Here is a 27,404-nt window from a genome sequence, read left to right as displayed (position 1 = left end):
TAATAATGATAATAACAACAAAGAGATAAAAAAAAAAAAAGGAAAAGAAAGAGAAACAAAAGAATCCAACCTTTTATGTTTATTGTAGCGGAATTTGAATTATATGAACATAATAGGAAATGTAGACCTGTGTAAGGCGAAGAGCCAGAGTTCGTTCGTTGTTGTTAATATTTGAGTAAAGAATGTAAACCTTTTAGTAAGTAGAGAAGAAAAATGGGGGGAGTTAACTATTGGTTGATAAGGGAAGAAATTACTGGGGAAAAGAACAAGAATAAAAAAAAAAGGGGGAGGGGATCCAATAGAAAAGACTTAGGGGTATTTTAGTAAAAGTGTAATCTGATAGAGAGATAGGCACTAAGATATATTCACTTATATATAATCATTTATATACCATAATCATTCATACTTTATTATCTATAGAGAAAGATAGAGTGAAAAAAACAAAAAAGGAAATTGTAGGGGTTAAAAAGATATTTCAAGGGGGGAGGTTGAAGATGAAAACGTAACTGGATGATGGTGAAGGGAACTCATATCATAATGTCAACTATGAATAGATAGAACGTGGATGATTTTTTTTTTTTTTTTTGTATTTATGTATTTTCGTACATAAGTGTTGTTTTTGATAAACCATAACAATAACAAATCATATTCATGTACCTACTGCATCTCTTTTCTTTCTTTTCTATCTACTAAATTCTAAAATAAATTTGATTATGTTTATATTGTTATAAAATGAATCATCATCATCATCATCATCATTATTTATATTATCATTATTGTGGACAAAAAGATAAATTCATTCGGTAGAAGTACCTGTCAAAGCGGACATTCAATACTTTCAGGGAATCCACCCCCACCATTGATTACTCTTGTGTTGAAATGCATGAATTTACCCTTCACCTCCCTTTCAATACACTATGAAAAAAATAAAAAGAAAAAAAAGATGGATCGTCCCCTCCGATAACCGACATAGGTGTAAGTATGATGTCATGATTAAGGAGTACTATTAAGGGAGGAGTGTTTTCTTTCCGTGGGTCTAGAAAAAAAAAAAGAGAGAGAGAAAGAAGAACTGAACTGGATTTAAAGAAGGGGGGGGGAATGATTTTATTCTCTTAGTTACACCGCGTCCATCATCTTTTATATTATTTTATATATTTCATCATACCGTTGCCATCATGTATTACCATCACCATCATCATCATCGTTATTATTATTATTTATCATAGAGTCAACCAAATCAACATGCTATGCAACAGACATCATCCTATAAAAGTTCATCAAGTCAAGAAAGGAAAGTCGGTGCTCACGTGTCATTTCTTTTTTCTGCCTGCATCTTACCCCCTTTTTTTTCCAGTAACAAATAATAATAATAATAAAAAAAAGTAAAGATATGGTCTCCTGTTGCTTCTTCTATCCCTTATATTTCCATAAATAATCAAATTCATTGTCTTTTACGTGCTGGTCATATTGTGATAGCAAAGATCATTCCGAGTATTACAAAATCATATTTGTTGATCGCTGAAGACAGTTTGTGAGGTACCAATTTTATTATTATTATTGTTTTCAGGAGAATAGTAAACGAAGTAAATATGATATTTAATTGTAAATACTAGAGATACTCTTCCTATCTAAATATACTATCTAATCATTCAACTAAACCAAGTTATGTCAAAACATAATAAGTAAGAAAAAAAAAAAAGAGAATCGCTTTCCACCAATTGAGGTATACCTGTAGCTTTCCTGGGGTATCAATAAGTCGACACCATGTGCCCAAGGATAAATGCTGATTCCAAATTGTATTAATGAGACAGTATTGACAATTTTCCCGTGAATCAAGGAAATATACACTACTTTAAAGAAGCATGGTTAAGAGCGGTATTAAAATCATACATAATATATATATATATGTCCAATCCCATTCCTTCTTTTTTTTTAAAAAAAAAATCGATACCTTGTGCCCAGGCCAATGGAACCAAGAAAAGATATCATCCTCATCAATATGTCATGATCCGAATAGTCTGTATCCAAAAAAAGAAAAAAAAAGAAGGAGGTCAGATGTATGATCATATATATATATTTCTGATTCGTTTGTCATATGAGGCCTTACCAAGTTGTAGCAATTGGTAATTATAAATATATGTAATAATTGAATCCCACATTGCCGGATGATGCACGAATGGTGATTATTGTCACATGAGAGCTGCTGTCTTTGCTTGTCCTGATCCATAGTCTTGTCACCGTTGTTTGTCGCTATTGATTGTTATAAACATGTCGTCTATCATACAAAAAAAGATAGTTTCCATATATTTGATAATTCATCTGTCATTTCAATTGTTCCTGTATATGGTGTTATCTTACATCGGATAAACGATAAACTAGATAAAAAAAAAAGAAAAAAAAGAAAAAAAAAGAAAAGGTCAACAAAACTATGATCAAAGTAAATTTCAATGGTGTAGTATGAAGTGGGTATACTGATTCTTCGTGTACTTACCTTTATCTACATCCATATCAAGCCATTGTTGTTGTTATCATAGTCGTTTTCAATATTGATATCTTCATATTCGACGCAAGCAGATTTGTGCATAAAGAAGTCTTTGTTGGTGGTATATGCGCCTTTTGTTTTTATTCCATAGTCACATATATCGAAAAAAGTCCACTTCAAATAAGGATATGACCATTCCCCATTGGAAAACGAAAGATATAATTTATTATTAATAATTGATTTTACCTTGTTGAATAATAATAATAATAATAAAAAAAGTGTTGAGAAAGAAGATAGAAAAGACCAAAAAAAAAAAAAAAAAAAAAAAAAAAAAAGGAAGCTACCATTTCAACCCCGCGTCAGAAAACTTAATAAAAAGAGATGATTTGTATACGAAAACCACCACATCTATTTTGATATTTTACTTAGCAAAGCAACATTCCTCTAAATTTGGTAAATGATTTCTTTATTCAAAAAAGGTAAAATCAAACGTATAATAAAATGGTAGAACTATTCTATCGGTAATACAATTCCACATTCATGCCATCGTTTAATTCATCTATTTCGTGAATAAATAATAATAAAAATAATAAGTATGGTAACACTATGATTCACTTTTTTTTTTTTTTTTTTTTCATCGACTTACAATCTTCCAATGTGATATGATCCTTGAATTCCTTGTACCATTTTTTCAATACAATCTTTTGAGGTTCAGTACCAATTTGAGCCGCAGCCAACTTTTTGAAATCACCTACAGTATCCTTAGGACTACACTTAACACGTACTTTTTTACCCAAACGATCATTGATTTCGAGTTCAATCAGTTTATAAGCAAAGCTAGGTCTGGCTGGTTTTTTCTATTTTAAAACATATTAATACACTTGAGAAATAACAAAACTATATTATTTACCTTTTCTGTCGATGATTTCTTCTTTTTCACAGGTGAAGGACTACGTGATCGGTGACGTCGATGATGTGGAGGTGATCTTGATCGGGAAGAATATCTTCTAGATGATCTGTCTTCTCTTCTTCTGGGCGAAAGTGATCTACGGTGGTGGCGTCGATGACGATCATCTGGAGAACGACGTCTATCAGGAGAACGATGTCTTCTAGGTGAATGAGATCTATCTCTGGAAGAATAATTTGACCGTTTTTCATCCTTGTTACTTGAGTTAGTTTTTTCTGTTTGTGAAGATCGTTGTTCGACTGCTTTATCCACTTCTTCTACAAAAAGTATTGAATAAATCATACCCCCAAAAAAAAGAATATTAATAATATTATTCATTTATATATATATATATATATATGTGTGTGTGTGTTTCCAATATTGACATTATACCTTTCTTTTCGTGTTTCTTAAACCGTAACATTATAAATATATATATATATATATGTATCCTTAAATGAAAAGGAGAAAGATAGAAAATGAGAATAAAATAGAGGGAGATTTTTTTTTTTCCTCTCAGAAGTCCAGTGACGCTGCCTTCACCCAACCACACTGGTCTCCATTTCAACTCCGGTTAGCTTATATATTCATCATATTTTTTTTCTTCTTCTTCTTTTCTCTTTAGTCAACTTTCTTTATTTAAATATATTCTCCTCCATTGCCTATCTTTACGGCACATTATTCCACTTCATCTTGTTTTACTATTTCATTAGTATTAATTTTATTTATTATTATTATTATTATTAATCATGCCTGAAAAATCTTCAACTTCTTCACCATCCATAAATACATCCACAACAGCAACAACAGCTTCTACTACCACTTCGAATACCACCAATAGTAACAATAATCATAGTCCTTCATCTGTTCTTATTGGCTTACAAATCAAATCTCTCGAACAAAGAACTCATTCTGTTACACTTCCTCGTAATTCTTCGGTATTGGAGCTGAAGAATGAAATTCAAGCAACTTTAGATGTGGACAGCGGCCGACAACGATTGATTTTTCAAGGCAAGGTACTCAAAGATGATAAGAACTTAATGGACTATGGTAATAAAAAGAAAAGAAAAAAAATTGAATGGTTTGAATTAATAACTAAATACTCCTCTTTACTGTTTTATTATCTTATTGATCACCATTAGCTAATTTGGACGACGGCAAAGTAATACATTTGGTAATTCGACCTTTGGATGCACCACAAAATCCTATGAATGGTAAGATAGAACTGAACGAAAGAAGATAGAACTATATTTTTTTTTTTTTTTGTAACTCACTTTTAATAATGTAGATGAACCACGACCAGCCAATCGTCGTATATTTGGAAATAGAAATCGACCTTTCCCCTCTATAGCAAGCCGACTACCTTTGATGGAAGGATACACTTTCATTACACTGGATGCTCATATAGGCGATCCTGCTGATCATGGATCGGTAAGATTATCATTATGTAGAAATAAAAAAAAATATGTTTGCGATGATTTCTGATGATTTCTTTTCTTATTATTATAATTTAGTTCCTCTCTTCTATTATGAATGGTTTGGCTGGAGCGAATCCTTTTAGTGGAACTCAAAATGGAAGAAATACAAGATCAACTACTGGTTCAAATACAACATCCAACAATGCAAATGTAAGTGAAACTAAACAAATAATAATCGAGAATATTTTTGAATGATTATTTGTTTCTCATAAATTTATTTTGTTTTTGTTTGACATAGAATGGACGACATCAAACTTCTACTACGACGAGTATATTCCCAAGCTTTTTGACCAGATCACCATTTGAAATTCGACGATCGCTTGACAATGCATCTAACAGGAATGGCAACAATAACAATGATAACAACAACACAAACAATATCAACAATAACCAAAGCACAACTAACACCTCTTCAGAATCAAGACAATCTATGCAACCACCTCGTCTTCCATTTCCAGTGAGTATCTATCATTACTATTAGTTAAAAAAAAAAAAGGATATCATCTGAATTTTTTTTTTTTTTTACTACCTAGTCATCTGTTGAAATGCGATTAGCACGTACTATGGCCTATATTCGCAATGTTCGAAGTATTCTATCAGCTCCTTTAGAACAGCGTAAGGGAACAAAAAAAAAAAGATCAATATGACAATCTGACCCCTATTTTCTTCCCATTTACATAGAAATGAATCAAATTCCATATACATCGGCATCTTCACCTGATTTTATTCAAGAAATTCGAACTACTCTTCGTGGGGATGGTAACAATTCGCAGACAACACAAGTTGGTATGGTGATGAATGAATTGGCCAATCTTATGGAACAAGGTACACCTTGGTTACGAGAAACCGCACGGACGTTACAAGATGAAGGATCAGCAACAGGGCACGAAGTAAGTATTATTGATATATGTATGATAGAAATAGTGATATGTCTCCCCACTTAACCTCCTTTTTTTTTTTTTTAAGGAAAATGCAGCGTTATTCCGAAGAGTCCTTCGAGCTGCAAGGGTTATTCAGGGAATAAGTTTGATCAATCATTTCTTGGGATCAGTATTAGCTAATGCAGAAATGGATGGACGACGTGGTAGGAATCAAGAATCAACATCATCATCACCTATTTTTAACTCTCCTGCATTTGAATCATGGTTGACCCCAGATACTTCCAGAAACAATATATCATCGTCAACAACATCAACAGAAGACACACGTATGGAAAATTCAACTGAAGAAGGTCCTTCTACTAATGGTACAAGTCAAAGAGGAATCAAACGTAAACGGGAAAATGAAGATGAAGCCACTGACAATAAAGAACATGGAAAAGGAAAAGGAAAAGAAACCAAGGACAAGACTGAATAGTATAGTATTCCCCCAACATTATGTATTAATGTATATTGTTTATATGTTTGACATTTATCATTGTACGTTATTTTATTCTACCCTCATTATTTTTTTTTTCTTTTAATTCATGGGAGACCATTAGATATGTTCCTACCATCGTTTTTTTTTTTACAACTCTTATTGGATTCCGTTATAGTTTTATATTTATGACCAAAAAACTTCCTCTTTCCCTCCACTTGTATGTATAGAAAAAAAAAATTTCATCATTGTTACCACTTCCACCCCTTTTTTTTTTAATAATAAAATAAATCTTTGTTATTTTATTATTAGTACTCTGTTGTTTCTTTTTTTTTTATTGGGAAAAAAATGTACATCACATTATTGAAATAAATATGACACAAACTCAATGAAATCACCGCTCTCGGCTGCATATTTTTCCTTCACGGTCAAATGTCCTTTTTTTTTTTTTTATCTCTTCTTTCCTAATTTTCCCACTTTTTTCCTTTTTATTCTTTTTTTTTTTTTTCTTTCTTTTTATTCTGTCGCGTTTATCTTTTTTTTTTTTTTTGAAATGTATCGATTTACTTGTTTCTTTTTGAAAAAGTCGAAATTGAATGTACATTCATATCGTTATTATCATCACCATCCTCATCAACATTCAAAACCAATTGAAACAAATGCTTTAGAACATTTTACCAAGAAATATCAAGAAAAGAAACTCAAACATCTCATGTCAGCTAAACAAGATAATGCTACTATTTTAGCCATGACTGAAGATCCTATTTCTAAAGTGGCAGAAGAAAAGGAGAAATTGAGTCCTCCTGGGTCTAGTTATTCTGATTTATCTGATTCGCTTTATGGGTTAGGATTGACTTCACCTGAAGATGTGTAAGTCAATATTATTATTATTAATGTAAAAACTAATCAATCATCTAATTTTGGATGAATAGGTTTATTAATAATGAATTAAACCTTGGACATATACAAGTTTATGGATTCGATTATGATGCAAGTTTAATAAAATAAAACAAAAAAAGCATATATATCATGCACATGGGTTTTAACTTCAGCTTCTTTTGTCCATATTTAGTATACCCTTGCGAATTACAGAAATGAAATGTCCAAATCCATTTATGATATTCTCAAAGAACTTTTGGTTGATACATTTCGTTATCCCAGTCAAATCAAAGGTAATCAAAATTATTTATTTAAACAATATAATTACTTATAGTATCTCTATGTATAGATCTTCAATTTGATCCTAACTTTGCTATTCGTGGTCTTCACTATGGTAAAAAGAATAAGAAAATTAAAGGAATAAATCATATAAATATCTTTTTTTTTTTCTTCTATTGTTAGATTTCAATAATGGATGGTTGATGAAAATAGATAATATGGCAAATATTCAACTGAATACTGTACATGGTAATATATATATATTATATATGATAATGATTTAAATCTTTTTTTTTTTTCTTCTTATTTAATTTTTTTTTTTTTTTTTTTTTTTTTAGTTGGTCGTGAACCTATCAGGAACAAAAATGAAGTTGTTGATCTACACAGAGGATTACATATAGCTCCTGATTATTTACGCAACAATATGTTCCAATTGAATGATCTATTTTCCATACCTCAGGCTTGTATATTGAGCGATGTACTTCAGTATTTTAGAGAAAATGGAATCAGGTAAATAAACTTTATTATTATTGTTGATGATATTCACTTTTTTTTTTCTTTCTTCCTTCTCTTATTCAAGTTTCCATCCTCGATATCTTTGTGATGATGTTAGTCATGCAGCACGAATACTTCATATTGGATCTCGTTTAACTGGAATGGGTGGTCGACTCCATGCATCCATCAACAAAGATATAGCAAAATATTTGGATCCTTCTCCAAAATTAGTGGAATATCTGCAACACTTGAGAAAAGGTGGGAAGAAAACATTTTTAATGACGAACAGCACATTACCTTTCATGTAAGTATAATAATGGTTTGATCATATATATATATTAATATTGATTTTATATATTATGAAAAAGCGATGTTGGTATGACGTATTTGACTTCAAGTCCTGATTGGCGTGATCTTTTTGATTGTGTGATCGTATCTGCTGGCAAACCTGACTTTTATCATTCTCGTCGTCCTTTCCGTCGTACACGCGAACCTACTTGGGATGCTGTCCAAAGATTTGAACCTGGTGAAGTCTATCAAGGTGGTAATTTGAATGATTTTTCAAAACTGACTGGATGGTAAAGAAAATAACAATAATAAAAAAGATTTCTTACTCAAACTCCTTTTTTTTTTTTTTTTGTTTTATAGGTCTGGTCAAAGAGTACTTTATTTTGGTGATCATGTCTATTCTGATCTTGTTGATCCAACTGTACAACAAGGATGGCGAACAGTAAATTAAGATGATTTATATATATATAGGAGAGGGAATTATCAACATATAATGATATATATATATTCTATTTAGGGTGCCATTATACATGAACTTGCAGAAGAAATAGAAATTCGAAACACACCTTCATATCGTCATACATTATCTTGGTTACTTCGATTGGAACAATTACTGAAAGAAGCTCAAAGTTATGATGAACATAAACGACCGGATGGACTCAGGGGAGTGATTGAAGCATGGAGAGCAGAACGTGCTTGTGTACGATTGGAACTCAAGATTGTCTTTAATCGCCACTTTGGTAGTGTCTTCCGGACTCATAATAATCCAACCTTCTTTGCAAACAAGATACGAAAGGTAAAAAAAAAAAAAAAAAAAAAAAAAGAACTTTTTTCTTTTTTTTTAATACATATATATATATATATATTGGAATCTCACTTTTTTTCTTGTGTATATGTGTGTCCCTTAGTTTGCTGATATTTATACCTCCTCCATTACCAACTTGAATGAGGCCCCTCAAGATTATGTGTTCTATCCAAATCGAACCTACTTGCCTCAGTAAGTGAACCTAATATTAATATATACAATCTTTTTGATTTTTTTTTTATGTATTTCTAGTGAACGCGTTGTGGAATCTTTGATTGATACTGGAAAAGTTGGACATACTTTTTGACAATCATGTAGAATAGATACTATGCAAAATGATGATGATGACAACTCCTTCAATAAAAAAATACCTAGAATTTGTAGAATTGGAATATGTGGAAATTAAAAAAAAAAAAAAAAAGAATGAATGATATGTGATGAATGATATGTGATGAATGATATGTGATGAATGATATGTGATGAATGATATGTGATGAATGATATGTGATGAGTGATATGTGATGAATGATATGTGATGCTGATATGTGGTGATAGAGTAATAGTCGATGACAACATAATAAACGATGATGAAAAAAAAAAAAGGTTTTATTTAAATGAGAATGTAAGAGTAAAAGATGATATAAAATATAATATAAAAAGCACCAACTAGAAGACTAAATTACTGAATAAACTAATTTTTTACATGATCAAGAGGTAGATAGGAAAGAACCAAAGAGAAGTAAACGAGATACTTTTTCCTGACTTGCTGTTCTTTGTCTAATAGAAACCTATTTTATTCCCAGTTGATTCTATTGTATGTTCTATCTACAGTATTTTCACAAAAAAAAAAAATAGTTTATACAATGAGAATGAAGTAAGAAACTAAGCATAATAGCAAGAATGTATAATATGTAAAGAGTGACTTTTAAGTATATAATATAGATTAGTAAAGTAATGTATGGTAACTTACAAACGTTCAAAGTCTCAATTGGTTAAAAAAAAAAAAAGTGAAAAAAAAAGTAAAAAAAGTAAAAAAAGTAAAAAAAAAAAAAAAAAAAAAAAAAAAAAAAAGATAAAAAAAAAAGCAAAAGGAAAAAAAGTGAGAGTGCGCCAATGTCAGAGCTTTGGTCCAACTTTTTTCCATTGCCTCCAACAATTTTTTCTTTTTTTCAATCTCCCAGATTTTTTTTTTTTGATCTCGACAACCAACTTTTTTTTTTTTGAGATTGGAACCTCCAGACCTTTTTTTTTTTGATCCAACACACCCCACATTGGGACCGGACTTTGAATGTATACCATTTATGGAAAACACTTATGATTTGCATAGTTGAATAAAATAATAATAATAATAATAAGATAATGATGATATAAAGGTAAACTTTATTAGAGAAGAAGAAGAATATAATATAATAAGACTAAAACTATCAATAAAAGAAACTGTAGAAAAAAATGTCATCTATTTGTAAACAAATCGATTTCCCTTTCCAGTTTCTTGTTAATAATATAGTTACATTAGTTATTCATCCTTTTTATGTATCCAATTTTCGTTTGGTTCTGTGATCTGTATATATAGGATGATGGTGCATCAAAATGATAAAAAAAGAAAAAAGAAAAAGAAAAAGAGAACGAGAATCATATTTTAAATATTCTTTTTCATTTTTTTTTATATCTTACTTTGAGTACACTAATCGACCGCACTTGAAAATGATCATAATACTTGAATGATAGTAACATGACAAGACTTATGGACGATGTATCATGACAACCTATCTATTTAACAAATAAATGTTAATGATTGATGTGCATAATATATATATTCCACTGTAGTTGGAACTTATACCAGTAATATTTGATGGGTGACAGCGATAGTAATGACAACGATATCAATTTCCACGAGGATAACGAGGTTGATGAAAACCATCTTGATAAGAAGGATGCCTTTATAGAGAATAGAGTAACATATAAACAGCTAAACTTGTATTTGTGACACTACCCATCAACAAAAAAAAAAAATATGATACCTTGATTGACAGATCCTGCATTATCGTATTTTAAGTCTTACCTTCAAAGATAATATTCTTGATTATGTTTTGTTTGTGCTTGATAACCATAATTGATAGATATATTCAATAGCCTTTCCATTGGCATTATACTGGAATACTACTGAGAAAAAAAAAAAAAAAAAAGGAAAGAATAAGAATCGCAGCCATACCTAAATCACTTAATATTTTACTATTTCTTTTTTTTTCTTTTGGATTTATAGTAGTACCTTTGATAGTTATATCCATTGTTATAGTTTCATGATCTGTTGAATATATATTGAGGATTCAGTTTGCAAAGAAGCGTCAAGAGATGATATTTCTATAACAAGATAAAAAAAAAAAAAAAAAAAGAGAGAGAGAGAGAGAGTTTAGTTAACAAATATATAAAGTTCCTTTTATTATATCTTTACTTACTTTTTATACAAAATAGAAAAAAGAAGAAGTTTATAAAAGTAGTGATAAATAAGAAGAAAAAGAAGAAGAAAGTGTGAGAAAATAAAAAAAAAAAGCGAGGTCTATTTTATATAACCTCATGAATTGAGCCTTTCCTTTTTTGGATGTTCAACTACCGCTTTTCATAATTTATATTCATTACTTTTATTATTTTATATTATCAGGATAATCGATTTATGATATTTAAACTGATTTATTATTCAATATGAATTTAATTGATGTTCCATTAGATTAATAAAAAGTTGTTCAAATTGATTTAACACATATGTTTGATATTCCTTTTTCTTTTGTGATCTTTCTTCAACTATCATGATTATTCAAAGTTCAATGAATACAAGGAATATGAAACAATTGATAAAATCATTCACTTGAAAGTGTTTATTCTAATATATCATCATCATCATTATCATCATCACCATCATCATTATGATATTACTATAATCAATAATAAAAAAAATCAATTCAAAAAAAAAGCAACTTAAACCTATGTGATTTCTTATGATTGGTAGATTTGATTTGCAGGATTTTTTAAACTGGCTCCGATCAGGTAGACATATAAAGTAATCTTTTCTTTTTTTTTTTTCTTTCTTTCCTTTTTTTCTTTCTTTCTTCTTTTTTTTATTCATTCCAATTTGGTTACTATATCCTACTCATTTTATCTATGTAGTTTTTACAAATATTTACTCTTATTAAAGGTAAGCTGCAAAAACAAGTGCTTTTCTTCTTTTTCTTTCTAACCTCCTTCCTTTTTTTTTTATTATATACGTTCTTCTGATCTTGATCTTTTTACTACAACATCTATCCATCTAGAATTACCGTTCTTTCTCCTTCTCATACTTCATAATCGGTATCCTTGACAATCATCATCACTGAATATATGTCTGAAAGAATGAAAGAAATCTAGATACACGAAGACTTGATCATTTAAATATAGTATCAATAGGATAATTACGCGAAGTGGCTATACATCTGAATCAGCGGAATAGATAGATATATATATATACATAGGATCACAGAATGAAACAAAATGAATACGTGCTATTGTCATAAGGTATGGACAACATGGATGAACTGGATATATTATAGGATTCAACTGGATTGGATTATACAATCAATTAAAAGTATCATCTTTATCTTTTTCTCTAATTCTGGCTTATGAATCGTTAGTGATTCTTTTTACTTGTAGTTTAGAATGGTACTTAGTATATCAATTATATATGTTTATATTCTCTTTCTTTAATAAAATCATAATTATTATTTTTCTCGAACAGTCATCAATGCATTTCTGTACCTGGTTCCTTAAATAAATTAAATGACAGCTGAATCCAAGCAATTGATCAATGACATCGTTATTTTCGTAAGAGAGAAGACGAACAATCAACAGTATACAGGTACAGCTTGCTATTGTCATGATGATGATTGATAATAAGAGAATATCTATTCTTAAAAATGATGGATGTAATGTATGAAGAGAAATAGCAGAAACAAGATACCGATGTGTATATGGATCTTTTTTTTTATTTTTTAGTGAAAATAAAATAATAATCATACCCATTCTTTCTTATTACTCCTTTTGATAATGATGATGATAGAGGACAAATAGATAAATGATGGTATAATAATAGTGGAATGACAATATAATAAACAATAATAAAAATATGATTTTATTTAAATGAGAATATAATATAAAACACTATAACTAAAAGACTAAACTATTCAATAAACTAATTTCTTATGATAAAGAGTTGGATAGGAGAGGTATTTTTCTTAACTTGCATATAAGTTAATCCTATTGTATATTCCTTCATATATCTATCTACTATATGTCCATAGAAAGAATAAAAAGAAACCAAAATAGATTTAGTTCAAGTATGAGAGACTAAGACGAAGAAAAAAAAAAGAATAAGTATAGAATAAGTATATATAGCAAGTACAGAAAAGTATAATATGTAAAGAGTGAATTTAAGTATATATAATGTAGATTAGTAAAGTAATGTATATAATGGTAACTTACAATGTTCAAAAAGTCATTGATTAAAAAGAAAAAGTGAAGAAAAAAGCAACAGAAAAAAAAAAAAAAAGAAAAGAAAAAAAAAAAAAAGGATCATGGACAACACGGCTATCAGAACGTTTCGGAGTTCTGTACTTTTCACTTAACATCATGAAACAAGTAACCATCAAATAACGCTTATATCATTGAAAAGCTCTGCCTATCGATTGATATTTCAATATTTACATTTGAATAAATGATCATCAAGTAGTGAAGGTTCGCAAGTTTACATTGCATTCTAACAGTGATGATCGCCACCGTACATGCTGTTTTGCCTTTATCTTCATGCAAATGATTATCATTTGAATACGTAATCATCAAGTAGCAGAGGTTCACAAGCTTGCATTGCATTCTAGCAGTCGTGATCGCCATTGTACATACTGGTTTGTCTTTATATTCACACAGATGATTATTTATTCAAATGTATCTGATGTTTATTTGCAAAGTTTTATGTGTAACGATGCTTACTACTCAAATGAATTATATAAAAAGGTGCCTGAAAATAAATTTTTCATCTTCTTTAAAAGTTAAGTTTATAATATATAAAAAAATAATCCATTATTTTGAATGAAATTGCAACTAGGAATTTTTATTACTTACATAACATTATGTTATGCTCAAACATGTTCCAGTCCACAAATTGAAGTGTGTTGTGAAGATTTTGTTGGCATTGCTCAAAATCGGTTGGGAACAGACTGTGCTCGAGCTCCAACTAGCGGTTGTCCTTCAAATACTTCACATGGTTGCTGTCTTTCCGTCGCAAATGGTTATGGTACTATGTGCAGCACCTGATAAATAATATAAACTGAATTATTAAATAAATAAATAATCATAATTTATGAATTCATAAAAAAAAAAAAAAAAAAAAGAAAAGAGCTCTTACTTTAAATAGGTTTAAAAAAATTACGGGCACAAAATTGGTAGGTCAATCATAGTGCGTTTTTCCTTTAATCACGCTTTCATATGGAAGAAAAGCATGTCTTTGCATCCATCAACGTATTACTCGTCCTTCACCATGACATCTATATTTTTCAAGACTAACATCTGTATTACATATACGCATTGTATGAATAGGTGATTGAAACAATAGGCTAGTTTTTTAAAAATCGCATCATGCGATAACTTACATTTGCAATATATGGTAAAAGAGTTTAGGACTCATCATAGAATCATCATGATTCTAAGAGTACCATTATCATCATCATCATCATCATCATCACCATCATCATCCATTTACTTTTATTGTCTCTGAATTATTAAAAATTGTTCATCGTAGGGATTACTTGGATTTTCTAGACCACCTGACATTTTAGAATGCGTGGATCGATTTTGTGTAGTACATGTTTCTACGGCATAAAACATCAATATTCTTCCGTCATCATGATTTGAAGTATCAACACTTTTTTTTTTTTTTTTTTTTTTTTTTTTTTTTTTTTGCTCTCTGTAAAGAAATGATATATGTATGCCACTACTACTATAAAAAAAAAGAAGACGATTAGATAAAACATTGCCACGTGGAGTCTGAAACGGGTAAAAATTAAGGTCTTAAGAGCAAAGGATTTTTAGTTCTTTTTTATTACCTTTTTTCTTTCTTTTTATCTTTTTATCTTTGAATTTATATGTACCTATATATATATATCTGTGGGATGAAGGAAAGTCTTGTCTAGTGTTAAAGAGAAGAATTTATTTAATTGACGATGTCTTTTTATTTTTCCAGTATAAAGAGTAGGATCAATGAAGGTAAAAAGAAAATCTAACTTTTTTTTTATTATTGTAAACATTTGCTTATCGTTGTAGTAGGATATGAAAAGAAACACGAACCATAAATGACAAAAAGGTGTGATATATATATATATATATGTGTGTGTGTAAAAGAAATGATGATGTATAAGGTTAGAGTGATGTTACTAAAAAAAAAAAAAAAAAAAGGGAACTACAAACTAGGGAAATCATCAGATTCACGTTCTTTTTGGTAATACTTTGCAATCAAAAAGGCCACATCCAAAGCTTGTTCATAGTTCAATCGAGGATCACAATGAGTTTGATAATTGGTGGATAAGTCTTCATCTGTCAAGTTCATGGAACCACCAACACATTCTATATATATATATATATATTTTTAAAAAAAAGGTGAGTAATCCTTTTTCTTTTCAATCAACAAGAAAACTTACCAGTTACGGAATCACCAGTCAATTCAAAATGAACACCATTCAACTTGCTTTGACAATCCTTGTGTACACGGAAGGCTTCGGACAATTCTTGAATGATATCTACAAAATGACGAGTTTTGACACCACCAGAAGCATTCTTTGTATTTCCATGCATAGGATCACATACCCACACAGGCACATGACCTGATTTTCGTACAGCTTCGATATGTTGAGGTAAATAAGTATCTACTTTTCCAGCACCAAATCGAGTAATCAATGTAACTTTGCCGATAGCCTTGGTAGGATTGACAGTGTTCAAAAGTTCCACTAGATCATCGGGCTTGGTGGTAGGACCGACTTTGATACCAATTGGATTTTCAATACCACGCATATATTCTACATGAGCACCATCTGGTTGTCGTGTACGATCTCCAATCCACAAAAAGTGAGCTCCAGCGTTATAATATTTTTGTTGAGTCTTATCTCTACTGGTAGGTAATAATCGAGTCAAGGATGCTTCGAATTCAAGGAGTAATGCTTCATGTGATACAAAAAAGTCGACTTTTTGAAGAGCGTTTTGAGTAGTTGATGTTGATGCGTCTGCTCCCACTGTTTTCATAAAGTCCAAAGCATCTGTCAGTTGATTGACAATAGATTGATATTCCCCTCGTACAGCATTGGATTGTACATGATTCAAGTTCCAGGTCGAAGGTTCATGTAAATCTAAGGAAATAAAAAAAAAACAGGTTAATATTCAGTGTACATGATGGATTGATATGATCATACCAGCAAAACCAGAATCCACCAAGGTTCTTACATAATTCAGGGTCGCGGCAGAGTGGAAATAAGCGCTAAATCAAATAAACGGAGTTTAGTATGCTTTAGAACAAATGTCATCGTTTCTTTTTATATGAGTTTCATTTACCCGAGTAATCTTTCGGGATCAGCTTCACGATCTTCGGGATCATAGCCATTCACATTGTCACCTCTATCAAAAAAAAAAAAAAAAAGGATATAGTAAGATGATGTTGACGATATATTTTTATTTCTATGATATTACCTAAAAGTTAAGATTTCCTTGCCATTATATATTTCAGTAGGTTTGCTTCGAGGTTTAGCATATTGACCAGCCATACGAGCGATACGAGTGACAGGAGTACGACCACCCCATACAAGAACTAATGACATTTGAAGAAGTACCTTAAGTTTAGCTTCAATAGGATCCTATCAAGTATATAAATAATAAATAATATAAGAATAATTCAGAATTGTACAATATTTTTTTTTTTTTTTATACCTGAGAACAATAGTCGAACAATTCAGCACAATCACCACCTTGTAATAAGAAAGATTCACCTAGAGCCACTTGACGAAGTTGTTCTCTCAAGTCGTCAATCTATTAAAAGTATTAATAAGATATCATGTAACAATAGTAGTAATAGTTATCTTACTTCTTTGGTAGAGACAAGTGGTGGTAAAGTACGAAGTTTACCAATCACCCGATCGACATTCTTTTGATCTTGATAGACAACATCTTGTACGATAGGCTTTGATTTCCAGCTATATGGAGTCCATTCATTAGTTGCTGCCATGGTGAAGTGATAAAGAAAAAAGGTTAATATATATATATATATATATAAAAGAAAAGACGAAGGAAAAGAAAAGAAAAAAAAAAGAGAGAAGAAAGAAGGAGTTTGATATTCGACAACGGTAACGGAATCCGGGACTCACAGACTAGAACAAAAAGTTAGTCACAATATGTCATTTTTTTTTTTTATTAAATTCTTTTTAAATTTTGGTCCCTTGAGATTCCCTTTTTTAGATCATGGCAACAAATATAAAGTTTTACTGTTTGACCCTTTCTCAACAGTATCCAATCATCATCTTTTGTTTCATTCCCACACTACAATCATCATAATAATAATAAAAAAAAAGGGGGAGGCTCTAAAATTAAGCTTTTTAAATTTGGTCGAGTCAATATCTTTTACATCCCGATGGTAATCATTGAGAGATCCATAAACCTAATTATAAAGTGAATCAATTTTAACTATATTTTAATCATCTACTCTTTTTTTTATCGACTAACAATTCAATATTATTGTTTAAACTCATCCAAGATAATAGAGAGAGAGAGAGTTGGGATATGGGGGAAAAAGAAAAGGAGGATTGAGGGGGTATTCATGCAAGAGGAGATTCAAATGAACACTTGAAGGTAAATTGATACTGTAAAACAATATCAGATATATAAAGATTATTTTATATGATCATATTTATATTTAGTTTAAAATAAAATAAAAGAATATAGAAATGATATTTCATTTATACAATATAGTTGTTAAGGAACAAAAAAAAAACAATAAATCATGATGAATAACTGTATGGAATAACTAAGGATACGATTAGTTTGACAACATGATCATTCAACCACGGGCCAATTTCACTCTCCGGTCATTTTTTTCATTTTTGTTTTTTCTTTGGATGAACAAAAAAAAAAAATGGGAGGGAGGTTTTTTTTTTTCTCACTTTTTTCTTCCTCTTATTTATATTTTTTTTTTTTTTTTTTTTTTTTTTTTGTTCATCATTTATTTTTTTCTTATACATGGGTCGCATCGTCACCTTCAAGAAACGGGTTGACTTTCCTGTTTATGGTTTACAATTCTCAATGGACAATCAACTTGTAGCTGCTGGAGGAGACGGTGCTAGTACAACTGGAACTAAAAACAAAATCGTAAGTCATAGTCAGTGTTACCTATAATTGACTAAAAATATGATTATATGCATGACTTTTATAGATCAAGTTGATGGTGGATGCGAAGAAACGAAGGTTAAAAGAAACTTCATCAGTAGAATTATCGGAACAAGAAGATTGTGCAATGTCAGTGGCAACTCATCCTCAGGTAACAAAAAAAAAAAAGGACCAAGAAAATAAGATAATTTGGTAAAGAAACAAAGTCATCTTACATCATTATCTTTTTTTTACATTATATAGTTACCCATGATAGCAGCAGGAATCAATAGTTCTCATGAACTTATCGAACAAGGACAAAATCAACAATGTCGGTTATTTGATACGCATGAAGGGTAAGAAACAAACAAGAAGAGGTGGGAACAAGATTATTGACTCAAATATATATATTTGTTATATATATGGTTTTATATTCAATAGAACCATCAAAATGATCAAGAAGACATGTACAAGCTCAAGCAAGAATCCTGAAGAATACCAAGTAAAGAAAAAAAAAAGGCTCATTCAATGTTATGATAGAACGGATTTAGTAATTACCACTTTGTTTTATTTTATTTTTCCTTTTTTTTTTTTTTCTTTGGGAAACTAGAAAATCACGCGATTTAGTCATTCTGGCAAATATCTACTTACAGGAACAACAGATGGTAAGGTCAGTGTATTGAAAGTACCAGAACTCCAAGTAGCATTTCCTCCCTTACGATTCCAACATGTTCAAGATTGTGATATCGATACAGCAGAAACACATGTAGCGATTGCAACTTCCAAAGCCATGATCATCTTATCCATCCAGGACGGTACAGTCATCCAAGTCATTGATAGTCCTCGTCTGAATCGTTATACCCAGTGTGAATACCGCGCTTGCCGTTTTGTTAACAATACACTTTATGCCATCGTCAATCCATCATCATCCAAAGGAAGCAAAGGTGCTTTTCTCTGTGTCTGGTCTATCAAGAAACGGAAACCTTACCCATTGCGAAAGGCTACCACATGTCGTATTAGTAGGAAAAATATTACTACTTTTTGTTTAAGGTAAAAAAAAAAAAAAAATCGGTAAGTTATTTATACATTATCACCATTCTCTTTCTTTTTTTTTTCATTGCAGTGATAAAGGTGATTTATTGGCTTATGCTTGTACTGATCTTTCCGTGGGACTAGTGGATACATCAACGTTAAGAGTAATCATCAAGTAGAAAAAAAAAAGAAAAGATGCATGAATGGAACTGATGTATTTTTTTTTTTTTGGGATATGATTAGCCGGTGTTAAAGCTAGACAAGGCACATGGATTTGCGATCACAAGTTTAACCTTTGACCATACCGGGAAATACCTTGCATCTGCCGGTGCAGACAATTGCTGTCATGTTATGATGATACCTGATGATTTAGTACTTGGTAAAAAAAAAAAAAAAAAAAAAAGGCAATGGGTTTCTCGTCATATGGATATTGAATATTATTATTATTATTAGGACCCGATTATAGTACGCCTATCTTTATATTCTTGGACATGATCCTATTTGCGTTGTTAATGCATATAATTGTACAGTTTTCTAGTGAATCTTATATCTGATCAATAAAATTCTTGTTATTATGTTTAATGTGTTGATTCATTTTTTTTTTTTTTTTTTTGAATCTTCAGTTTATTTGTAATTTATGTGAAAAAAAAAAAGAATAGAATCTAAACAAGAGAATAGAAAGAGTAGTAGTCATACAAAAGAGAAAGAGGAGAAACAGTAAGGCATGAAGTTAAGGGGATAAATACATAAATAGAGGGAGGAAATAATAAGAGAATAAACGATATGGGGAAAAAAAGGTATCATATATATATGTAAAAGAACTAACTAACTAATAATAATAATAATAATAATAAAAAAGGGATCATCCACCTAATCGAATGATTTGATTATGATTTTAAGGTATCCACAGGATAAAACTGATCTACTTTTGTAATCCAATCGATCATATCATCCGTAGTTTTTGCTTGGAATAGGTAGGCATTGTTGGTAGTATAGATGGCAAAGGCATTGGGTTTCTAATAGAAATAAAATAATAAAGGTTAAGAAAAAGAATAGAAAAAAAAAAAAAAGAGGTTTGTCACTATGAGAAGTCCTAAAAGTGAATTGTATCTCCTCTTACCTGTATCAAATCTTCCAGATCCTTTCGATGTTCCACACGTACACGAGTCAAATCAATGACAGCTATTTCTTCGATTTCTGTTTGATCTTGATATACCATAATAAATGGCCTACCACAATATATATATATAATCAAGAATTTAGAAAAATAATAACATAAAATATGATCTATTACCTTCGAAGAGTAAACCAATGTTTTATCCAAGTCTCATTTTCAGCATGTTGCGGATGGAAAAGATATCCTTTCTTGGTTACAGTGTCACTCGGTAAAATGTATTGTATTTGAGGGGCCAGTTTGAAGTTGATATCAGCGTCTTTGATAGGTCGGAGGGATGAGTTAGAGATGGCACTTTGAGGTGATGTCGGTGATGGTGGATTGTGATTGATGATAATCTACAAATAATAACGATAATAATAAAGGAAGAAATAAATAAACAAAAAAAAAAAAAGGGTAACCCTATTTTTTCTTTATCTTACCTCTTGTTGCAGTCCAAACTGACAATTCCATAGTCGAATCACTTTTTGAACTAAAACCGTCTTATTTTCCATATCTCCATCTATGGTTGATGTCCTTGGTTCCATCATCTGTCGTTGTTGTTGATATTGTGATCGACGTTGCTGTCGTTTGTGTTGTTGTTCCATTAAAGTCAATGTGTGTCGTGTAGCCAGAACCTGCTGTCGCATAATCATTCTTTTCCTTGCTTTTCGGTAATCCTCAATCAAGGAGATTCCACGTAATCGACGTTCAGGGCCCAATAGTTCTTCACCACGAACATATCTATTGGCAGTATTGACGCGCCAAAGTTGTGATACTTGACGAGTAAGAGGAGGTGTGAGATGAACTGAAAAAAGACCACGAAGTTTGCTAGACATGTGATGATACTGATAAAAGGCGCTTGAGAAATAGTGAAGGATGGCGGAGGAGGATGAATTGTTGTTATTATTGTTGTGTGTGTTGCAAGGTGGAGCCAAATCACGACTATGGATTCTCATACTAAGGTTCATTGAGAAGGAGAGTGGATGGGTGCACTTGTCACACGTTACTTCCCAGGATAACGTGGTTCTGATACGTTGTTGAGGAGGAGTGATGCGGTTCAGATGAATAGAGTCATGTAATGAACTGTCCCAAGGTCCTTGTGCTATTAATACACTGGTGCCATCACGGTTATATTCCAACGGTTGATCTTGGTATAGGTTGATTGAAACTGGCGATTGTGCTGATGTATCGGTTTCAACCTTCAATTTGGATTTATCATCAACTGCGTTGTCTGTCGAGAGTATAACATTGCTGATGTTCATATTTGTTATGTTCTTCCATGGTAAGCGAAGTCCAGAGTCATGTACCATCGTAATCCTAATCCGCCGTTGTAAACCTTGACGTAGGTAGAAACATCCTTGATCTTGAGAAGAGTAAGCCACTACATTCACAGGACTATATTCTCCATCTTCACCCAATTCGAATACTTGTACCCAGGCAACTACATGATGACGTTCCTTCAACAGTAATCCATCATCCGTATATGATCGTACAGGAATCTTTAATCGCATCCGCCGATTGGGAGCTGAAGAAGGACTAGTAGTGGTGATTGGTATTGTATCAGGTGTAGAAGTTGATGATGATGCTGTACTAGTTGTTGCATGTTGATGATCATCGGTATGACTTTGGTGGTGAAAGTGAGTATCCAGAGTATCATTATTGTCGTCAACATTCTTTTTTCCATTCTTCTTGTTCGCATTCCCATCATCATCATCATCATCATTGTTGTTGTTGTTGTTATTGTTGTTATTGTTGTTGTTATTGTTGTTATTGTTGTTGTTGTTGTTTTTGTTGTTATTACTATCAGCAGCCTTTTCACGTTCAATGTGTCGTTCAATAATACTATACAGGTGTTCTGGTCGAGCTTGTCCATAAATCTCCACAGTCAGATTTTCCGTCATTATCTTATTCAACATATCGTTTGTAATGGTAGAAGTCAAAGTTTGCGTATGATTGAAATAGATAGGACCAGTTCCAAATCCACTCATAGGTTCCGTAGCATAGATTTTGTCTTCATCAGAATGTGGTACAATGTTTCCAAAACAAGAGAGTCGAATTTGAGCATGAACTTGTGTAAACAGATTTTCATCAAGACCAAAGAGCTCCAAAATTTGTATTTCAAAGACTTGTTGTTGACCCACATGAGGAAAAGAATCATTGATGCTGTCATTCTTAGATGCTGATGATGATGTCGAACCAGGAGATAATAATGATTCAGATAAAACAGATGAATTTGTTGAATGGTTGCTGTTCAAACTTGTGGCCAAATATGAAGTAGAGCTCCGTCTTTTGTATGATCTATTTGTTGATCTTGCAATTGGAGTTATCAGTAATCGAAGTTGTCCCATCACCAGGCATGAGTTGCGATTATAAATATCCACCGTACTTTCCACAGATACTTGAAGAGCAAGATTCCGCATAGGCACACTAGCTAATCCAATGAGTGTAAATCGAGGACAGGGTGTTTGGCAAAATGGATCCTTCCAATTGAATTGAGTTCTTGACAATGGCCGATCAGTAAAATCATAAAGGCTTTGCATACGTTTGAGACGACGTTTGATTTCAGGGAGAGACCAGTAATAAATAGCATCGTGTTTCTTGTCAATCACTTGTACTCCTACACAGGGTTTTGCAGCTTGCTGAAGATCGAGGTCGGCGTAATCATTCAATTCAGTATTATCACTATTGTTGTTGGTTGATAAAAATGATTCGTGTTGTTGAAGAGCAGAGGTGGATTCCCAGAATGAACGTGATGAAATCATGGCATTGTCATGGATTACAGTAAATTGATAAGAGACATTCTTTCCAAGATCTTTGGCGATGATATTTGCTTCCTTCAGTATAATTGAATGTACCAGAATTGCTTCAGCCATAAGGACATAGTGTAGACGTCTCCATTGCTTGATTACATCGGAAGCCAATTTTTGTTCAGTTGGTGAATAAAGAGGTGAGAGAGGTGATTTCAGTACATCCAAAGGTAGCTTTGATGAGAGTCTCATGATTTTGGATTCGTACGCTTGCTTTTGTTTTTCCATCATACGATGCATATTGTCGACCACACGTTGTAGTTTCATTTCCATATCTTGTATATCACTTGATTGACTATTATTGTCCGAAAGAATCGCTAACCGAATACGTTCCTCGTAGTCTTCTTTTTGTCGTCGAAGTTGAAGTTGTACATTTTCCCGCTTGATAATATTGCTAGCGCTATCAAAATCATCGTTCATTGTTTCCATATAATCCAAACTTGATAATCCATCCAGAGCAGAATAAATACCAGTATCGATCGAAAGTTGACTACCACTGTACCGGTTCCCACGTTTAATACTATTGTCGTCGTCATTTTGAATACCCATAGATAATGGTAGAGAGCCATTGCTGAACCGTATAGACGAAGTTGTTGTTCGTGACATTGTTTCATCATCCATCAATGATATCCGTTTTGAAAAGTCACCGTTGACACTGTTGCCGTTGTAATAGTTCAAGACCGCCTCCCGTTTAGCAAAGTTCCAATCCACAATATCAGGAGGTCCACTAGCGCTTATGCTGTAATTACCACTGTCACGATCGGAAGAGAACAGTGCTGGAGAATCAGATCGATCTGTCATTCTGCTATTTCGTCCACTTGAAGTCATTCCAAATGATGATATATAATCAGAACTCATCCTATCCCGTTCCTTTCGCACTTCTTCAGGATGATTGAATCGGAAAACATGATAATCACCAAGTATAATTCGATAACCGTTGTGTAATCGTTTTTGTTCCGTAATTCCCAATCCATTCACCATTGTCATTGAGCCTGTAGTAGGGAAGATCGTCACTACGCCGTCATTATTTTCAAAATAACAATGTCCATCCATGATATTTGGCCCACTGAGTCGTATATCCATATTATCACTTTCGAATCGCCCAACTCTTGTTATTCCAGGTTTGATTTGATACACAAGACACTCGGTCATTAGAGGATCTTCATTCAAATTGACCAAATGAGGGATTTGCTTGGGCGTATGAATACCCATACCATTATCGCGTTCCAGTAGAATTCCAAGAGCCACCAAAGCCTTTTCCCGTTCATTATGTACTTCTTGTGATTTTGCTAATTTTTCCTCCCATGTTTGATTCAAAGAGTCCAAGAGCTTCTGTGATGCTTTGAGCTGTTCTACCATTTCGGCCATAGTCATTTTTCTTGTCACTCCAAATGCATCAGAAAATGATATTTCCTTCATAGGTGTGCCAGGTGAGGGCGTTCGCGTGGGTGCTGTAGCTGAAGGTGATGTTACTGGTATTGAAATGGTTGAAGTCGTAGTTAGTGGTTTCGGAGAAGGTGAGGATGCACCAAGACGAGGCGTTGACTTACTTCCAAGAATACTAGGACTAGTGTGTGATGCTATTTTCTCCACTTCTTCAGGTGCATAAGCCATAAGGGTATCGCGCAAAGCTTGTAGTTCCTCTTTGAGTTCTCGGATGAGTTTCGCATTTGGATCTTCGTTGATGACAGGCTTGTTCTTAATACGTTTGGCTTGATCAGCATATCGTAAAGTACTAAGTGTTTCTTCATAGTCAGCAGGGGAGATGGCTGCAATCATTGCTGTTCGAGAGTTTCCACCAAGACAATCTTTGAGTAACCATGTCAATACCTTCAAAAAAAAAAAAAAAAAAAAGAAAGGATATTAGTCATTAATAAAGGTTTTGACTTTTTTTTCTTCTTTTATAATAAATCAACTTACAGAATCTCGATATGGTATAAAATGCTCTTTTGTTTTCTTATTCTTTTTCGTATCCAGAGTAGAAGATTTTTCAGCTAGAGCTGCAATCACCTTGCCAAGAGTCGCCAGAGATCGATTGATATTTGCACCTTCCTTCAGTCTTGCACCAGTAGCACCTGTACTATCAGCTCGTTCACTTCCTGCCAAATCAACAAGACTAATACGACTCACTTTTTCAGTAATCTGTTTTGAGCTGGGATCCGATTTTTTTGAAGTCAAAAAGATGGTGAAGACTGCATGTGATCTTGAGGATGTTTCGTTCATATTAGTTGCAGCAACAGTTCGAGCCTAAAATAAAATAATCACATCGTCATAAAAGTAGTTAGTATCGTTCTATTGTTGTCCTCCCTTTTTTTTCATTTCCTCTTTTATATTTATTTATTTGTATTACCTTGTTTCCTTCATTCATCAAATGATCAATGTCATCGAATGATTTGACTGCCAATCGAGATAAATCTTCCACATAAGGACCAAGACTAGGATGTTCCCGTACTTTGAGATTACTCTTGTTCCTTGGATTCAACAAATCACGTACCTTTTCGTTGTAGATTTCCAGATACGAAACTTCTACTTGATAACTTATCACTTCATCTGTTGTCGAAGCTATCCGAGAGAAAAGTTCTGCACATGTTTTTGGTATAATTCCTTTGTCTTCACCATAACCCATCATTGTATAAGATTTTCCTGATCCTGTTTGACCATCTAAAAATATGAATTATCCACGAGATTTTTTTTTCAAAAAAAATAAAGTCAGATCATACGTTTCAGGTACCAAAAAAAAAAAAAAAAAGGTATATGAACTTACAAGCAAAGATACAGCAGTTGTAACCATGGAAAGCATGATCTAGTAATTCTTGACCTAAATCTTCGTAAACTGTTTCTTGTGATGCATAGTTGTTACTGTTAGGATCAACTGACCAAAAAGATCGGTCAAAGGTAAAGGCTTTGATATCATCACTATTGCCATGGTTGTTTTGGTCACGATGTCGGTTGTTGTTTCCTGTGGATGGAGTAGAAGGTTGAGAGACAATGGTTTGATTTCCTTCCATACGGACAAGATTAGTAGCTCCTCTTGCCAATTCTACAATATACCAAAATAATAATAATAATAATAAACAAGGTGTTAGTTTCTAATATGAAGAGTCCACAGTAGGTTTCCATTACAATACTTTAGTTCTTGTATTACCTTTACTATTCAAAGGACGACATCGAACAACTACTTTAATGTTCCCAGACCCAGACATAGTATCAGTTTTCGAATTCTAAGAAACGGATGATTGAAACAAATAAAAGTAACAGAACGAGACCCAAAAAAGAAAAGAAAAGAAAAGAAAAGAGAAAAAAGCATGAGAGGAATCAATATACAACATGAATAGTTTTTTTTTTATTACGATCAAGTACCGTTCTGTATTTTACCTATTGCCAAGAGGAAAGGGAGAATTGTACAAAATGTCAGTGACGTTTTGAGGGAAGAAAAGGGTATAGAGAATTATAGAAGAAAAAAAAAAAGTTGGAAAGAAAGAAAAAAAAAAAGGCTGTCGCGGGCAAAGAAGAAAAAGGAAATGAAATGGCGAGCCAATCACAACAATGTTAGCGGAGGTTTGAATTCTTGTTAATGCGGCCAAGATATTCCCCTTCACAGAAGGTGATTCAAGACATGTCAGAAGGAAAGGGGTGGTGATTAAGAGATTATTTAAATGACAGAATGATGTCACCTTGTCAAAGTTAAATTTTGTAACAAAAACAAGGAGGAGAGAAAACGAGGGAGCACGAAAAAAGAAAAGTAAGTACTTTCCTTGTATTCCATTAATAGTGACGATGGTAAATGAAAGAAAAGGGTGCTTATCAGGATAAGTTTCAAGTTTGCCAGAAAAAAAAAAAGGAAAAGGAAAAAGAAAAAGAAAAAGAAAAACTTCCATTTTCAACCATTTTAGGAAGTAATAAAATGAGTACCCATGACTTGAATGATAGGTTACACTGCAACTAGACATGTTCTTCGTCATGATGAATTAAAAAAAAAAT

The 27,404-nt window shown here is 32.2% G+C and overlaps 7 protein-coding genes across 7 annotated transcripts; 4 read left to right on the top strand and 3 right to left on the bottom strand.

The window, feature by feature from the left end:
• Nucleotides 1-2,931: 2,931 nt before the first annotated feature.
• On the bottom strand, nucleotides 2,932-3,891 carry BX664DRAFT_319447 (ubiquitin-related domain-containing protein). Its single transcript, XM_051542943.1, has 4 exons — nucleotides 3,822-3,891; nucleotides 3,393-3,706; nucleotides 3,129-3,339; nucleotides 2,932-3,041 (listed from the first exon to the last, which is right to left on the bottom strand). Exons 1-4 carry the CDS (start codon nucleotides 3,850-3,852, stop codon nucleotides 2,998-3,000), a joined length of 600 nt encoding a protein of 199 aa, XP_051404309.1. The 5' UTR covers nucleotides 3,853-3,891; the 3' UTR covers nucleotides 2,932-2,997.
• A 170-nt stretch (nucleotides 3,892-4,061) lies between these two features.
• BX664DRAFT_381408 (uncharacterized protein) lies at nucleotides 4,062-6,529 on the top strand. The gene is made up of 8 exons (XM_051548958.1): nucleotides 4,062-4,478; nucleotides 4,571-4,642; nucleotides 4,717-4,859; nucleotides 4,943-5,056; nucleotides 5,145-5,363; nucleotides 5,440-5,521; nucleotides 5,588-5,796; nucleotides 5,873-6,529. Exons 1-8 carry the CDS (start codon nucleotides 4,178-4,180, stop codon nucleotides 6,260-6,262), a joined length of 1,530 nt encoding a protein of 509 aa, XP_051404308.1. The 5' UTR covers nucleotides 4,062-4,177; the 3' UTR covers nucleotides 6,263-6,529.
• Nucleotides 6,530-7,361: 832 nt separating this feature from the next.
• On the top strand, nucleotides 7,362-9,315 carry BX664DRAFT_309777 (HAD-superfamily hydrolase; the record flags this gene model as incomplete). The annotated part of the gene is made up of 10 exons (XM_051542528.1): nucleotides 7,362-7,434; nucleotides 7,491-7,535; nucleotides 7,604-7,669; nucleotides 7,759-7,930; nucleotides 8,001-8,219; nucleotides 8,284-8,493; nucleotides 8,564-8,645; nucleotides 8,721-8,999; nucleotides 9,112-9,200; nucleotides 9,261-9,315. 10 exons carry the CDS (start codon nucleotides 7,362-7,364, stop codon nucleotides 9,313-9,315), a joined length of 1,290 nt encoding a protein of 429 aa, XP_051404307.1.
• A 4,781-nt stretch (nucleotides 9,316-14,096) lies between these two features.
• On the top strand, nucleotides 14,097-14,408 carry BX664DRAFT_319431 (uncharacterized protein). The gene has a single exon (XM_051542942.1). The coding sequence runs from the start codon at nucleotides 14,121-14,123 to the stop codon at nucleotides 14,343-14,345; it is 225 nt and encodes a 74-aa protein (XP_051404306.1). The 5' UTR covers nucleotides 14,097-14,120; the 3' UTR covers nucleotides 14,346-14,408.
• A 1,041-nt stretch (nucleotides 14,409-15,449) lies between these two features.
• On the bottom strand, nucleotides 15,450-17,368 carry BX664DRAFT_271516 (DAHP synthetase). The gene is made up of 7 exons (XM_051541149.1): nucleotides 17,155-17,368; nucleotides 17,001-17,099; nucleotides 16,764-16,927; nucleotides 16,629-16,691; nucleotides 16,490-16,554; nucleotides 15,725-16,426; nucleotides 15,450-15,650 (listed from the first exon to the last, which is right to left on the bottom strand). The coding sequence occupies exons 1-7, from the start codon at nucleotides 17,293-17,295 to the stop codon at nucleotides 15,487-15,489; spliced, it is 1,398 nt and encodes a 465-aa protein (XP_051404305.1). The 5' UTR covers nucleotides 17,296-17,368; the 3' UTR covers nucleotides 15,450-15,486.
• An 898-nt stretch (nucleotides 17,369-18,266) lies between these two features.
• Nucleotides 18,267-20,042, top strand: BX664DRAFT_319429 (WD40-repeat-containing domain protein). The gene is made up of 7 exons (XM_051542941.1): nucleotides 18,267-18,431; nucleotides 18,496-18,600; nucleotides 18,693-18,784; nucleotides 18,870-18,930; nucleotides 19,039-19,478; nucleotides 19,552-19,839; nucleotides 19,914-20,042. The coding sequence occupies exons 1-6, from the start codon at nucleotides 18,303-18,305 to the stop codon at nucleotides 19,637-19,639; spliced, it is 915 nt and encodes a 304-aa protein (XP_051404304.1). The 5' UTR covers nucleotides 18,267-18,302; the 3' UTR covers nucleotides 19,640-19,839; nucleotides 19,914-20,042.
• Nucleotides 20,043-20,347: 305 nt separating this feature from the next.
• BX664DRAFT_254485 (uncharacterized protein) lies at nucleotides 20,348-26,626 on the bottom strand (the record flags this gene model as incomplete). The annotated part of the gene is made up of 14 exons (XM_051540371.1): nucleotides 20,348-20,476; nucleotides 20,581-20,689; nucleotides 20,755-20,972; nucleotides 21,057-21,136; nucleotides 21,194-22,201; nucleotides 22,418-23,251; nucleotides 23,300-23,740; nucleotides 23,864-24,217; nucleotides 24,278-24,895; nucleotides 24,959-25,253; nucleotides 25,344-25,670; nucleotides 25,774-26,084; nucleotides 26,188-26,463; nucleotides 26,569-26,626. The coding sequence occupies 14 exons, from the start codon at nucleotides 26,624-26,626 to the stop codon at nucleotides 20,348-20,350; spliced, it is 5,058 nt and encodes a 1,685-aa protein (XP_051404303.1).
• Between the last annotated feature and the right edge of the window lie 778 nt (nucleotides 26,627-27,404).

The sequence above is a fragment of the Halteromyces radiatus genome (assembly GCF_025201355.1).
Source record: "Halteromyces radiatus strain CBS 162.75 chromosome Unknown BX664scaffold_1, whole genome shotgun sequence".
NCBI lineage: Eukaryota > Fungi > Mucoromycota > Mucoromycetes > Mucorales > Cunninghamellaceae > Halteromyces > Halteromyces radiatus.
The sequence above is the reverse complement of the archived record's forward strand: the minus strand, read 5'-3'. Positions and strand labels throughout refer to the sequence as shown.